Raw genomic sequence first — 17001 nt, 5'->3', positions numbered from 1 at the left:
TGTTCTTATTTTCTTTCTTTCCACCCTAAATAAAAAAACTATATGATAAATATAATCTCAAAGTTGCTGATGATTTAATATTGAATATATGAAACTCATTGAATAACTTCCAGCTTTTGTGAGCCTTGGAAATTATTTAATGAGTTTCATAAATTCAGTATTAAATCATTTGAGCCCCTCTTATATATTACCTGGGATTATGAAGAGAATGAGAGACTGTGGAGAAAGAAGAGATATATGGGTTTCTGCAGTATTTATATGTCATGAAAAAAGTATGTGGTGTTGTGGATTCTCCTTATTTTCTAATTCTTGTTAATATTAACAATGTTCAAATTTTATTTTCAATAAAATCGTTACGTGGGACTTGCTGGACAAGATCAGCATAATCTCTGTAATTACCACACTGTTCATCCCTATTGTGCTGCCATATGTTGACGGGTTGTAGTTTTCTGGTAAAATCTTTTGAAAACTGAATCCCAATGTCACTTAAGCCGATTTACACATTTATATTGTGGAACTTTATAGACTGGCATTAATGATGTAGATTAATGATTCAAGCATGAACAGTAAAAACACAATTTACCAAAGTCAGTGAAGCATGAAATATGGTACTGATCAAGATGCATTTCCCTCCCCAAATTTAATGATTCTGGGTATAACAGTATTTGTAATTGCCAAAAAACCTGACAAGAACTTAACCCAGAATGTACAGCTAATCTACAGGCAAGTGAAATGTTAGCCCAATCTCCAAGGTGAAATGAAACCCACTCCAAACCTTTGCCTATGACCTATAAAGAAAGAATTGGCGAGATATATTGAATCACATTGTTTAATCTGTGTAGACATCAACACTATGGGTTCAAGTACAGTACTGTACATACTGCTGATGATTTAATACAGATTATATGAAAGTCACATAGTGTGCTAGCAGATCTTGGTGTATGCAGTTTGCTTCGAGTAATCAGTAGAACAAACACTGGCACTGGTATGAAGGCACATTATGTAATGGCAGATTAGGATCTTGTTTGTGATTACATTATGTAATGGCAGATTAGGATCTTGTTTGTGATCACATTATGTAATGGTAGGTTAGGATCTTGTTTGTGATTACATTATGTAATGGCAGGTTAGGATCTTGTTTGTGATCACATTATGTAATGGCAGGTTAGGATCTTGTTTGTGATGACTGTAATGGCAGATTAGGATCTTGTTTGTGATCACATTATGTAATGGCAGATTAGGATCTTGTTTGTGATTTGACTATTTATAAGCAAGTATATACCGAATATATATCTCTTATACTTGGTAGTGACAAGTTAGTTCTAAGAAGGAAGCAAAACACAGGAATTGACAAACTTTTGCTTTTGGAAATATAATTCTTCAAATGCAGTTTCTGTCCATCTCATGTTTGGTCATCAATGCCCCATTGTTATTTTGTTGTATTGAATTTTCACAATTATATGCATCAAATTTAAGTTTAATTTCTCTGAGCTTAATCAAATGACTGTTTGATATTTTCCTTATTAACAGCAAGAGGATTGAATGAACTACTGAACATGTATATCATACACATGCAATATTTGGCATGTGACCTGGTTTTATCCATTTTATGATTTATTCACATAAGTGGGTGTGGCTTCAAAAATCACTAATGCGGCTGTGCCTTGGAGTAAGTTCCACATACCTGATGTCTGTAGTCCACTTCTCTTAATGATATTCTCCCAACTTCTGCTTAGTTACTGGTATTTTCAAGATAAGGGTTTTGAATATGCATACAATATATGATTACTATTATGCCATTCATTCAATGAAAGAAAGAGGAAAAAAAAATAGTGTTGTCCTGTACGATCTTGATAATGACTTTGTAGCATTCCTAGAAAAGGGGAAGAAGGATGGGTGCTCATTTTGAACATGTGCTTAGTTTCATGTATAGACCTAATAACTACAGCATTTCTTCATCTGTAATTTATTTAACACAATGACCATAATTTGATATCTGGATAGCATGATGAGAAAAGCACATTTGTATAATGTGGATGAACTCTAATTCTACTCCAGTGGAGTTTTAAAAAATACCAAACACTGCTTTTCATAATTTTGTTGATAACTGGATGTAAATGTTTTGAAATTAGTAATCTGAGATTTTGCTGAGCTTGCTTTTTTCTCTTTTCAAATTTGATTTACTTTACGGGGGGGGGGGTACATTCCTTTTTTTAACATGCTTAATTTGCTACAAGACACTAAAATTGCTATGAGACACATCTTTGAAAATTTTTTATTATACTATTTTTATGTTAATATTATACAAAATAGAATGGTGCCAAAGTATTTGCACTCTCCCATCTGTTTGTACCCACTACCAATTTTAAAAACAAAAAGCAACACATATATGAAAAATTTGTTTCATTCATCAATTTGTAATTTCTAACCGGATTGTTGCTTGTAGGTCCTCGACACTGTCAACTTATTTCACATTCCAAACTAAAAGGAAACTCTCAATGTAAACAAGCAGATTACAAGCTCACTGTCCTTTTCTGGTTTCTAGAATGGACTATTTCAGTAAAATCTCGTATCTGTGTCCAATATTTGCAAAGTCTAGTTTTAATATTTCTAACACAAGTGGAACAATTAAAATGGAGGTATAAGTGTGTTCAGAGAAATTAAATCCAGAATGTACAGTGTGTGTGGTAGACTTAGATTTTTAAGTTAGCTTTAACAATTTTTCAGTCATATCGCTACGATGTCTGCAGTGTGACAGTTTATAGTGATGTCTAGCACTGGGGCATCATGCCACAGACATGTAGCATGATGTCCCACCCAGTCAAATTATCCTGACATCAGGCTGACCAGTCCTAACACTAACCTATTAATGCTGAGCACCAAGCGAGGCATCTGCTAGTACCATTTTTATAAGTTTTTGGTTAAGACTCGTCCAGGTTTTGAACCCTCACATCCAAGGCAGAAACTATAACCACCAGGCCGGTTCTAGAATGTACAGAATTATTGAGATTATTAGAGATGGTGAACTACGTCACATCTGTTACATGAAAACACAGGCCTGCCCATGCACTGTGTTGACCATATTGCTACAGGACATCCTGTTTGATTTAAACAACCTGAAATGTTTGGGACACCATGTTGATGATTAGGTTAGAAATTATAATATATTGATGAACAGAATGAATAACTTTGTGCCTTTTTCTTTTAATCCTTGATGCCACATGTTTTGGAAATAGGTATGGGAGTACAAACAAATGGGAAAGTATACAAATATTACAAAAATGCATCCAGTCTCTTTCAACCATAGCTTTACATTACAAATTTTGTAGGCAAATATATTCAGATTAATTTGGACAAAAAGCTTCACTGCTTTGGTAAATCCAACTTAATAAATAATTTTAAAAACTAACTTTTGATATCTGTTTAAAACAAATGCCAAATTCTGCCCACCTTGACCAGATATTGTCTTATTCTTGTAACTCTGATAGTCAATTTTAGGATCATCAAATAAGAACAACAATCCAAGCCTACCAAATTTTGTTGATACAGGTAGAGAACTGCCAGTTGGAAAGCTCATATGATGTGAAGAGGAGTTAGTGATCTTCATAAGATTTATACAATCATCAACAATGTCCGGATTACAGATGTTCTTCGACAGTACACAAGGATGCAGCATCCAATACCTAGAAATACTTTGCTGCTTGGCTTAAATGCCATGCATCATTTAATAATGGCTTCCCTAGTGAACATGTGGAACGTGTCACCTCTACCACAAAGAACTACCCTGCAATTAAAACTTTTAGAAACAGTACAACAAAACACAATGCTTCAGCACCATGCTACGTGGCAATTGTAAAGCTTCTGTTTTATTATCAAAAATGAGACATAAATGTAGTGCTGTTAAATGCAATTTTTATCTGGCAAACTTAATAGCTGACCCCTCCTGTTCTTGTTCAAGTTGTTGGTGTCAAAGAGAAAATGATGACCATTTCATTTTTTCACTTCAGACTTTATGATAATTAAAGATGCTTCAGAGACTTTGCAATTCTAATTTTATATTGATATAAAACCTCTTTTGTTTGGAAATTACCACTAAGCAAAATACCTCTGTCAAAAAAGAAATGCTAAAATTATCAAAACAAGACAAAACAGATCCAATGTTGATACCAAAAAAAATTGTATTTATAATTTATGGGCCACTTTTTCAGGTTCACATTTCTAAAATGTAGAAGTCTTTTGTTTCAAGTTCATCTGCCTTGTATAAGCGTTCTTGCTGGTAATAAAATAAGTTCAAAATATAAATCAATATTATGCAAATAGAGATTTGATGAATAAGTAGCAAGTAACAAGAATTGCAATGTTTATAAAAAAAGTAATTTCTCAGGTCACAATACAGATAACAAACCAATCTGATTAAAATCAGATTTCTACTGTCCTACATGAAGATCTAACAGCAACCACTTAGGGAACATGTTCTGGTGACCTGTTATTGTATGTGTGTGTGTGTCATTTTGATTTTTAACATAGCTTTAACAATTTTTCAGTCAATCACTATGATGTCTCCATGTGGCAGTTTATATTGATGTCTGTCACTGGGACATCATACCACAGACATGTAGCAAGATGTCCCACCCTGTCAAATTATCCTGACACTAGGTCAACCAGTCCTAACACTAACCTCTTAATACTGAGCGAGGCAGCTGTTAGTAAAAATTGTTTAAGTCTTTGGTATGACTTGGCCAGGGTTAAAACCCACAACCTCTCACATCTGAGGCAGATGCTCTAACCACTAGGCCACTGGAGCGGTAACATATGTTATTATCATAATCGCTAATTTTATCAGCCAGACAAAGCTTTATATCTTGACATTTGGGAGATTAAGCAGTATAGCTGAAGAGCATCAGTGTGTGCCTATCGACTTGATTCACTTTCAAATTTCTTAAAGCTGCATTTCCATTGGCTAACTCACAGGTCACCAGAACATGACCCATGAGTGGTTGCTGTCAGATCTTCACCCAGGACAGAGATCTGATTTTAATCAGATTGTAAAACTAGCTTTCATAAAATTACAGCGATAATATTTTTCAATGTTGCACATTAAATATTTGATCAAACCAATTAATGTAGATTTTGTACTTTCACAAACTTTTAGAATCACAAACTTTATGTTCTAATTTTACTACTGCTTATATGAAAAGCCATAGAATTTATTACAAGGCACTGTAACTCAGGCCCTATTCCTTTCCACTTGTAACCTAATTCAACTCGGTCAATACAAATAAGACAATACAAACAGTCAGGCCAGGCCCTAGGATGTGCAGATCCCAAGACAGCAAGCGATGACTGCAGGGCCCCAAGAAAAAAAATTGCATTGCTAGTTAGTGCGGGACCCAAGGCGGTTGCCTCAGTCACCATGCGATAGGGCCGGGCCTGCGCAGTTATTTAAATTTGGTTTACAATTTTGTATCCGATTGGAAAAAAGAACAAAACTCAAATTAAACCATTTGCTGACTCCACATATTTTATTTTTCATGGAACCTTGTAACTAGTAGTCACATGACCACTGACATACAGAAAATATCAGTAAAGATGACAAGGAGACTATCAGAGAATTCTGTCAACTCTTTATGAAACAGAACAATGTCAACAGATGCTGTCAGCTGAGAGATCTTGGTAAATAAAGTCCACGACTATGGTAGACGATATTCTTTTTATAACAGATTATCATTCTATATTATTACAGTAAATAAGTACTAAGGCAAAAAATTCATATAAGCATGTTTGTTGCACCTTGACTGACCATAAAATTCTTCTCTTCAAATAATCAATTTCAAGACCATTGCCAGTGGACACAATTTTATGTTTTTCCTGGATGAACTTTATAATTTTTCCCGAAGTTTTTTTAAATTTATTTATTAGACTTACCTGAATTTTTGCCTAATACTGCAATAAGTAATTATTAAGCACTTTTGTGGAGAACACATTTAGTACACAGTAAATTTAACACTTATAATTAGAGAATGGGTTATTCTATTATTAGCAGTTTTTACTGTGTGGACAACCAGGAGTGACTGATGCATCATAAATAACCACCATACATTTTTTAAATTTGAAATTTCCAAACTTAAAAATTGTATTCCACTCCAACAAGCTTTCCAAGATTTTTATTGGTTATTTTCATGCAATTCAATTTTATGACTGGTCAGGGTGAAGCATACAGTCTAGGGTAATTCCAGTTTTTATATGTAGTTGTTGTTGTTGTTGTTGTATGGTTTAACGCCATTTTTCAGCACAAGATAGGCTGTACATGGCGGCCAGTATAATTGGTGGAGGAAGAACCCTGGAAAACCCCGGGAAGAACCACCGACCCACGAGAAGCTACTGGCAGGCTTTCTCACGTACAGTTTTTATATGTAGCTTATGTCAGACAAGCTGGATATAATAAAATGAATTTATACATGAAAAATATATGAAAAATATAGTAGAAATCTTTAACATGGCATGGGTACATAGTACATGTATGTACATGAGTGAACAATATGTTCACAATCTCTATCCTAACTGTCCATCACTTCCATATAAACAATTTTATTTACATGAAGTTCCATCAAAATGCTCCAACAATTTATTTACATGAAGTTCCATCGAAATGCTCCAACATTTCATTTACATGAAGTTCCATCGAAATGCTCCAACATTTTATTTACATGCAGTTCCATCAAAATGCTCAAACATTTTATCTACATGCAATTCCATCTAAATGCTCAAACAAAAACCAACTAATTGTACTGGCAAACAAAACACAGTAACAAAGTTTATTGCACAAAACTTATTGAAACAATTCATTAAATTATTTGATTTACACAAATTAACACAAATTTTACAGTGACATTTACCATCTAATGCTGTATTATATCATAATTAAATTAGAAATATCACTGTGACTCTCATCTCAATAAGAGAACAATGCTTCAAGGCATGCAGGTAATGAACCGTGCCCCCAGTGTAAACTAGAAAGGAAAAATTACTAGCATCAACCTAGAATTACTAGCATTACTACAGCACTGTGCAAAGCCAAATTATTTACTCTAAACAGTAACATGAGAAATGAAGCTGCTAATAAAACTTGAGCAATGCTGGAGTGTGAAAAGATAGGTTGTAGTTACCTTATTTTGTCTGGGTAGTGTAGTACTTATGACTCATTTACAAAATCGGGTTACACAAGTACAGGCAATTGTGCTTGGGAAATGCAAACAATCAACCAAAATGTTGATGTTGTACAGACATTATCAAATGACAGGCTGGAGTTGTGTTGAAATTGGGCAACAACAAAAAAATTAATATGGAAAGAAGCAGGTTACAGAAAACATGTTCCCCTGGTTGACATATGATACACAGAGTTGTTTAGGGCATATTAATTTGTTGCTCCATAATTTCCAGTGCTGTTTTTTCACTATTTGCAAATGAGATTGCTCACTGCTAGTTATAATGTCTCATTTTCAAAATGCAACCAATATTGATCAATCTTCCTGTCATCTGTTCCCCAGCAAGAGTTATGTACAAAAATATGATGTAAGCTTGGAGATGAGAATTGATGGCACTAAAAAGACAAACATCAGGAAAATAACATATCAAGGCAAAGAGACAGTTGTTAACAACTCGCTGTCTTCTAATGGACACAGTGGTATGAAACTGCCATGACTGGGGGGAAACTGCTCATTCCATCATAACTTTGTAAACATAAAGCCCAGTTGGGCCAGAGATCACTCATCTGGCTGACATCTGCCTAATAGTCAAAGACCACAGGCAAAGAAAAATCTGGCTTACTAAGATGCCTACTGTCAACATTTTCTCAAATTCAGAATATGGCACAAGAACAAAAGTAACTTAGTGTTAAGGCAACTGGAGTCAAATGCCCTGCCCATGGGCACAACATGGTAGCCAAACTGGGCTAATCTTTTGGTAGGATTCAAGCCACATCCATTTGGTTGCAAATTTGGCATGCTAACAACTAAGCTACTGGTGCTCCACATTATAAAGGAAATATATTTTAGTATGTACATACCATCTTAGTGTAATGTCTCACATCAAACGTCACTTCTAATATATATATATATATATATATATATATATATATATATATATATATATATATATATATATATTTGCTGATACTCTGATATATTAATGATGCTATCAAGATAAACCTTAACATGTAATTTGTTTGTACTTAATAACAAGCATTGAGCAAAACTGATCAAAACCCTAGTCAGCAGGTTTATTACCTATGAAAAAAATAAAGCAGTTTGTAATTTTATTACATTCTCAAGAGCAGCCATAGTAGTAACTCAAAATTACGTAATTTTAAATTTTTGGTATCAATGCTTTTAAGTTTCATTGAAAAATATGTAATTCAGTTAGCTTTAATACCATTCATTATAGATGTTTACAAACCCAAATTTTTTACGTCTTTACTACAAAAAAAACCATTAAATTAAAAAAATATCTGAAATCGCCTAAATGCAAAATTTGCACAAGTCAAAATCACACAAGTGGCCAGATACCTGTATATGAATACTTGTGTTTATTTAAATCTGAGAGCAACATACAAGCAGATTAAAAACTCTCTATCTAGCCCACCAAATCAAATATCTCTCTTTTCCTATTGTTAATATCATGAGATTGCTGGTGCACTTAAAGATCTTTAGCTGGATTTGCTGCAAATGTCAGAGAACATCATTCATGGTACATACTTTGTAAACCAATCCGATCCTATATTTAATTTTGGTGAAATAATACATAAATTTTGAATTTGTGTATTGCATTTACACCTTGACTTTTAGTAAACCACTTAACAAAATTTGTGTGTAAGATACATTACAAACTGGATATTTAAGCAAACTTCTTGGAAAAATATGATGTAAATATGAATAAAGAATCTGCACAATTTGGACCATGACTTTTTGCACTCTGCCCATGGTCTTACAGATCATGACCAAAGGGAATCCCATTTGCATTTCACAAGGGAACAGGTTATATCTGATGGCACTTTGGAGTTCACAGGTGTCCATGTGCAAACTATGCCAGAATATTTTAGTAGATGCACATATAATGATTAGTAATTACTATCACATTAGTTGAGTGTGAAAATAATCTGCCTTGGGACTGGCAATCAGTAATTTTGCACAATGAAAAACAGTAAAGCATCATTAATCCAGATTCCATTTTCAGGAAGTCTCGCTATTCATAACTACAGCCAGAGTGAATTTTGTTCATTATACTTGATAGAAATTTTTCAGTTCTGATGCTTTGTTATCCATATAAACAGTTGGGCCTAAAAGTGTCTAGATTAATGGGTTTTTAACTGAATTAACAAAAATATAATGAACACAAAAAAACCCCGAGATGACCTAATTACACCATTCTAATTTTTTTATACATCTCAAGATAATATCAGACAAAATAAATTAAATGCCTGAACAAATTATATGGAAGAAACGTGCAATAACATCACAACTGTATGATTCATATGTGACTAATAATAGTTTATAGATACGTTCCTTAATACTAAACAGTTTACTGAAAACTACAAGTATTTTATCTATGTACATGTGCATAATATTTAACATGAAATAAACATGCACATTAGGACTGGTTGTGCGCAGTTTGAAGAAAAACAGTTTGTCTATATGAAATAAAATATTTGATTTCAATTGAAAAATCGAATTATATAAAATAAGAGAGATTTACAATTTACAAAGTACATAAATTTTCTCAGTAATTTTACCTCACACACCTAATACTGCATTTACAAAGGACCGTACTGGAAGTCAACCAGTACTGAATTCTTTATAATGAATGAAAGAAAGAGTCCACAGTAGAATATTTGAAAAGTGAGTGACCACATGGCATCTGTAATTTGATCAATTTTAGTGATGAGATAAAGCTCTGACCTATACAGGGATGTATAATAGTTGTACAATAGTACTTCATGAAATTTGCAAGATTTTCAAAAAAGAGCCAAAAGTAACAATGCCCTCCATACTTATACAATGTTTTTCTACTTGAAAAGAAATGTTACTTGAACTTGCTGCTAAATATTTATGAGGAGGAGTAAATGCTATGTTCAAAAACAGTAAATGAAAATAATTTAAAACAAACAACACAAAAAAATAAAAAACATTTTGCCATGAAAGAATTTCAGGCAATCTGACAAAGCAAATTCCCAATTAAAAATTTAACTATTATGAAATGTTGGCAAGTTTCTCAATTATCTACTTTTAAATAAAACCTATTAATTAATCTACAAGTGTGTACATGTTTTCTTTTAAAACTTTGTGTCAATTGTGGCCAAGAAAAAAAAGTCTTGGGTAAAACATGGTGTGAACAAAGTTTACAATTTGTAAAAGTTTCCAATACAAAAGGCCTATTTAACTGAAAATTCTTATATATATTCTTAATTTATTGGAAGTACATCATCTACCTTGCAAATCCATCCCTATAAAGCTTAATCTTAGCAGCAAAAGTAATGTGTTACCTGCTCACCCAGGTTGAATTCAAACAAGAGTGTTCTCCCCTTGGGCAGAGGAATTGGTGCCCGATCCCATCCATACTTAAGTTATTATTGAGTGGATATGCATTCCCTTTCAAGTTTTAAAATGTAACTGGAGGTAGAGTGTGGAGAGTCTGTCTGTAGCACGATAAGTATTATATGTGAAGCAGCTTTGACACACACACAGCCCTTTCCAGGCAAATTCACTGCAACACTGATTCTGCCTAGGATTTGTCAGACTTGCATGTGGATTTCTTAATGGTGACATCATCTGAGAAAATCTCAAACCAGAAGGCAAAGGTCCACAAATTTGGTTTCCTCTTGCCTTCTGACTAAATTTACCACAGTGGAGTTTTATGATAGGATAAGTGCCCTTTCCAGACAAAATGGCTTTTGTTACAGCCTTCGTCTCCAGGCGATTGGTGTATAATGGATGTTCCTGAATTGGTCACACCATGATAATTTCCAGAAATCAGGGCAGGAGGTGGGCACACATGACTGCCTTGCTGGCATTCATTTTGACAGTAATTCTGTGCAAGAGAATGCTGCCATAAACAAAGATTGCTTGATCTAATCAGCAAACTTTTGGTTGCCAAAGGGGACCTGTGAATCATCTGCAATGGGTCTTGTAAACAGGCTCTTCCAAGATGAGAACCAACAGAAAAAGCAATTCCCATACCGAGATGAAATTTTTACAGAAAATAGTAGAAATTGAGATGATTTTCAATGCTCATACTTGAGGAAGACATGGCTCTGTTCACATGTGTTTTAAACTCCAAGCTTGAGTGAGTAAAATTTTCAACTGGGATGATATCAGATTTGTCCTTGTTGACAAGAAATCCAACTGAAATGAGTGACTTCATGTCTTGATCTAAAATATAACTCACCTGTGGTCATCCACAGACATAAATGCAACTCTGAATACAGCATGAGTACAACATCTCCGTAATTCTAATGAAGACATGTTTATACCAGAAGCAAGTGCCTTGAATTGGTATACCTTAACCCGGAATGTGAATTTTTAAGGAAATCAAAGACTTGTGGATTGGAATACAGAGGAACACATCTTGAAGATCTTAACTGATTTTGAAAGCTCCCTCCTGAATGATATCTGAACCATGGTGCCCAAATAAAAAGGCTGAAAGACCTTATTTTATTGCCTTACCAAAGTTTGCAACAAGAACGGTCTGGAGTTAAATCTTGGTGAGTATACATTTTGAACAATTCCTTTTGTGAGGAGACTGTTCATCTCTTGTTGCAGAACAACTGCTCTGATTGGGTCTCTTGGGATGTTAGGAACAAAGGCAGCCCTTCATAAAGGGAGGGGTGCTCAGCAAGATTTGGAGGCCTTCCAAGATGAATTGTAGAGGACACGTTGATCATCAGGGCGAAGTGCGTCCCATTCTGTGGCAAAATAGTTATGTTTTCCCTCACCAGAAAGTGCAGAAAGAGCGGCATCAACATGGTGTCATTTTCTGTGGGATGGAGGCTGACTGGGAGACAAACTAGGATGGAAGTGATCCTTAATGTCGTCAAAGACTATTGGAGCCTGTCTTTTTCTAAGAAAAGGTCTTGCAGCATGGTTTCCTCATTAGGCATGCCCTAGCTGAGGAATTCTTTGGTCTCTATTTTGAAACAAGGTCTGAGCATTAGGACAATGGACCTGTACAAGCTCTGCCTTATTGGCCGCCTGTTTGTGAATTTCCTATACATGACCATGAAGAGGAAGCTGGATGACAGTTGCTATGATCTAAGTGTTACTTTACAACATTCTTAAAGGACAGCAGATGTGAAAAGGCATCACTTTCTACAAGCTGTTGATATTCGAGTACATTTGTGGTGTTTTATGCCATTTTTCAGCACATGAGAGGCTATAAATGGCAGTCAGTATATTTGGTGGACAAAGAGCCCAGGTTGAATTGGCAGGCTTTCTCACATAACCACATTGGTGAAGCTGGCAGAGATGGCCAAGAAGGACCATGAACTAGACTGGTAGTCTGTGTTGAAGCTATCCAGTGTCCAGTGCCAGCTCCCAATATGTCAATGAGGTTGGTATTAGATTGAGTTCTTTTGTCATTCAATGCAAGTGCTGGAAACATGGTCTCTGCTAGGAAGCTGTAAGTGAGGTGTCATTGGCAATACTGATGGAATTTGCTTCTTTGTGATGTGTTTCCTTATCGTATTGCTTGCCTGATTAATTTTTTTATTGGCCACAACAGTCACCCATACATTTTTTGACCACAGTGTCCCTATTTTGCAATTATGATCCAAAGTGCGCACCATACAATTGAGAGAGGTAATATGGTTATCGTCCACTAGCTTAAAATGTTTGCACCATCTCCTGCCTAGCGTGATGGTACCTGTAATTAAAGAGAGAAAATCAATGGCATGGAACCAACCAGGCATCAGATGAACCTGCTGTGAAAAGTATGTTAATTATAAACACAAATATCTAAAATAATTACATATATGGCTTTGTAACATGTAACACTTTACAACTACTTGACAAAATTCATGTACCAGGTTAAGTACTGAGATAAAATGAAGTACAATAGAAATTAAGACAGGTAATTAAAATGACACTGACAGATGAACTTAGACAAATTAAACTCAAATTTTTCATCTGTGATAGAGCAGAGTGAGAAATTGACAGAAACATACTTGGAGTATATTTCACTGTATGATGAAACCCCTTAGAATTGCAAAGGCTCAAGAAGAAATTGGTTTTCCAAAGAATGCATGCTTTCTAATATGAGGGGAAGTAATAGCTTAAATGTGAATGACATCTGGTGCCAATCCCAATCTACAAGGGGAGATCACTTGTGTCTGACCCCAACACAGATTGGCAGAAAACGCAGCACTTTTTGTTGCTAAAAGCAAGCTTGAGATGGCTGGATTTGTGAGATAGGGCATGTGCTTCAAATATATTATAATCCAGTAATATATTTTAAAAAAGAAAAACAATATATTAATATACAAGCAAAATACTAATGCCACTGTTCTCAAGTGAGTATATTTGTGTATCTTATTATTGTTATTTATGAATTGGCAAAATGCTGATAATGAAAATTATGAAAATCACTTCTCCAGACAATCAGCATAATGAACAGCAGAATGATGTACCTTTGTTGTCACCTATGACAGTGATCCTTCAATATACAGGGTTCTTGGGGATACTGGAAATTACAAATATGTATATGCAAATTAAAACTACAGGGGTTAGATAAAATTTTCATCCATTGCATGCCTTGTTTTCAGTTAAATCACCAGCAGAGTGGATTCTCACATGGCTGTGGAGACCTTTCAAAGTCTGTAATTGAAAAAATGGTCATTAATTGCCACCCACTGTCAGCATGCCAAGACTTAATCTCCAACTACATCAGCTACTGGTCACATTAAATTATAAAAATCAACATCAAATGCGCCTGCATAAAATATGCAGATAAACAACACATAACTGAGACAATCACTATGCCTTCTCATGTGCACATGATTTTATGCTACTGCAGGGTGAGTAGTCCTTGTATCTCCCGAGACTGGTTTTAAATAAGTGACCAGGCAATTTGGTAGACAATATAAGATACTGTAGTATTCCTCAATTGATACAAGATGAAGTACTGCTTATCAGTAAGAACCAATTCACCACGAACTGTACACTTCAAAACTCTATGAAAAAAATAATTTCATTATTTAATGTGTAGTTATTTAGCATCTAGTTAGCACCACAATTCATGGTAACCAATGATGAAACAGTTGAATGTTTATCACCTCTGTATCAATATGAACTCTGCATTTAATATTTGGTATTAAACAGATGACCCGTAACAAGATAAGAAGGAAAATACCAAGCCTGAGAGTCAAGAATAGTTGGTATTCTTCATGGAATTCAATATTTCCGAGTCTTAAGAGGGCTGAATATGATTCACAGCAATGCTTCTGAGATTAGGGACTTAAACTAAGGTGTACTGTATCAAAGGTTGTGTTGTACTGAGGTTAGGGACTTGCACTGAGCTGTGTTATATTAAAGATTGTATTATACTGAGGTGTTATGTTAGAGATTGTCTTATACTGAGGTGTGTTGTAGTTTATGGACTGTTATAATGAGGTGGGTTACATAGAGATTGTGTTATAGTGAGGTGCACTGCAGTTAGGGATTATGCTAATGAGCTGTGTTATATTAAAGACCGTATTGAGGTGCATTATATCAGACTTACAATGAGGTGCGTTATAGTTAGCGACCAATGTATTTAGACAAAAAAAAACATTAACAAGATTGTTCTTTTTTATACTGGCACTCGTCAAGTTGATTGTTCTTATCTTTAGTAGATTTCAGCTTGCACACAGTTACCATATACCGGCTTCCTTGTTCGCAATATGTTCTTTCTACATTCATATTTTACTCAGAATTAATGCCCATGATTTTCAGTGTTCCATGCATAGATGGGAAATTTAATGAAAACACTGAATTTCCTTGGTTTGAAGGAATAATTCAAATGCAGACAGGATGAAAAGTTTTGCTGCAATATCTGATGTTTGCTGGGTAAGTGACAAAATGGAAGTTGCTATGTCAAGCAACTGGAATCTGGGTTGTTGATACTTCACTACTGTACTGCAAGTTTCCCATTTTTTCTTCGATAAAGCTGGCAATTTTGTCACGGTCACTCTGCAACAAAAAAAAAAGAATACACTGTAAAGTAATATGATTGTTTTTAAATAATAATATAGTGTACACCCCACCCTCGATGGTTTGGGTGTCAGGTTGGTGCTAGCAACTTTTGTTGATACATGAAAATTATAACATTCTTTCTCCTAAAGCAAAAGTTTGTATAATGGATTTTAATATTAATGCAAACAAGATCTTAAGGACTCACAGTACTAATTTAGTTCCCATTGTAAACCTATGCAAATACCATGATATTAAAAATTCAATAACTTAAAATGTTTGAGTGCTCATGATCAAACTTATATTTATCAATACAGATGAAACCTAGATGTTAGCTTCCGCGTAGAGGAAAGGATATGAGTAATGGCATTTGGACTTGCATGTGTTTGAAACATGTGCTTTCAATTTTGCACCAAAGTCAGGTGCTAATTTTAGTGTTCCAAACTCAAGACTGTTAAAGGACTGAAATTGCATCAATAAAACAATGTCTATTTTTTTTCCACTTACAACTTGGATAAGCTCTCAAAAGATTCTTTTTCCTTAAGAAGACAAATAAGGTTAATAAATTGATGACAGATTTTTAATAATAATCAATTTGACATGCTGTACACAAATTTTTTGCTGCCATATCCTCAGTATTAAACCATGTGTATCCAATGTAAACAAACAAATAAAAGCTTTATAGCTTGGAAACCACTGGATCCAAAAAGGCACATTAATGTGACTGCAGTAGTTAATTCATCAAGAGGGTACATTTTAATGTCTCTATTTGTCCATCGGTAGCACATTGAAACCAACTTTTCTAGTAAAATTTGTTTCTTTGATAATACTAACCCGATCATAATACCTTATGAATATTATCACTACCTTGCAATCCAACCCTCCCAAATAAACCTTTTAGCTGTCGGAGGTAAATGTTGGTCTCCCAACATATGTGACAGTCAGACAGAGTAATCTCCTCCTGTGTAAACTTTAGGTGGCAGGGGATAGTTTCATAAATTGGCCTGTCAAATTTCTTAATTTAAGGATATGGTGCAAATTTTTCAGCTATTGTCTACTAATTATGGATATGGATGTATCCATGAGCTAGATGTTTCAGGCTTGTGTTCTTGAAATTGATGTGAGGCATGTACACCTCCCATAGTTACTGCAATATATAAATAGTGAAATACCAATAGTCAGCTAGGAAGAAGAGCTAGCCCCTATAGCAGTAAACGTTGGTTAAGGGCAAGTAGAATATCTCAAAAATGGCTTGGATGGCAACTATTTTCAATTCATCAACATGTAAGTACATGTTTTGCAGAGTTATCACCTAGGAAAAGGACTTGTGCTTGCACTATGAACATCACATGGCGTAAAAAAAATGACCTTCAGACATGAAAAATACTGGTATAAATTTGGAGTTGGGATGCAGAAACTTTTTTTGCTTTGAACTGCCATTGACGTCTTTGGTCAAGTGAATAATATCCTTATTCTTTGTTTTAATATAGCTATTAAAAAATATGGACCTTTTCGACCTCACTTGTGTATTTGATTTTTTATGATTTTTATACTAGGACTGTGAATCCAGCATTAAATTTATGCATAAAAATTGTCCCTTGCACCCTTATTTACTGCTGGAGCATAATACACACTCTACTAGTAGTATGTAGCTGTGAAGAGACCTGGAAGGCGTATCCACATTGTGATTGGGCAAGTAAGCGTTGTCAAATAAACATATTTTGTATTACAAAATTGGTTTCTTCCTTGAATCTGTTAACTGGTCACAATGCCATAGGATAGTTAA

At 34.7% G+C, this 17001-nt stretch overlaps 1 protein-coding gene across 1 annotated transcript in view; it reads right to left on the bottom strand.

Annotated features, from left to right (window-relative positions):
- Nucleotides 1–2261: 2261 nt before the first annotated feature.
- The window catches only part of LOC149807941 (nuclear receptor-binding protein-like), an 85734-nt gene continuing 70994 nt past the window's right edge, over nt 2262–17001 (bottom strand). The window contains exon 14 of the mRNA XM_089972198.1: nt 2262–15215. Within this exon, the coding sequence (XP_089828324.1) occupies nt 15120–15215 (96 nt within the window). The 3' untranslated portion in view covers nt 2262–15119. The remainder of the gene's footprint in view (nt 15216–17001) is intronic.

The sequence above is a fragment of the Sinohyriopsis cumingii genome, chromosome 1 (genome assembly GCF_028554795.1).
Source record: "Sinohyriopsis cumingii isolate HCF-2022 chromosome 1, ASM2855479v2, whole genome shotgun sequence".
Taxonomy (NCBI): Eukaryota; Metazoa; Mollusca; class Bivalvia; order Unionida; family Unionidae; genus Sinohyriopsis; species Sinohyriopsis cumingii.
Note: the sequence above shows the minus strand (reverse complement) of the source record. Positions and strands in the feature narration are given on the sequence as shown.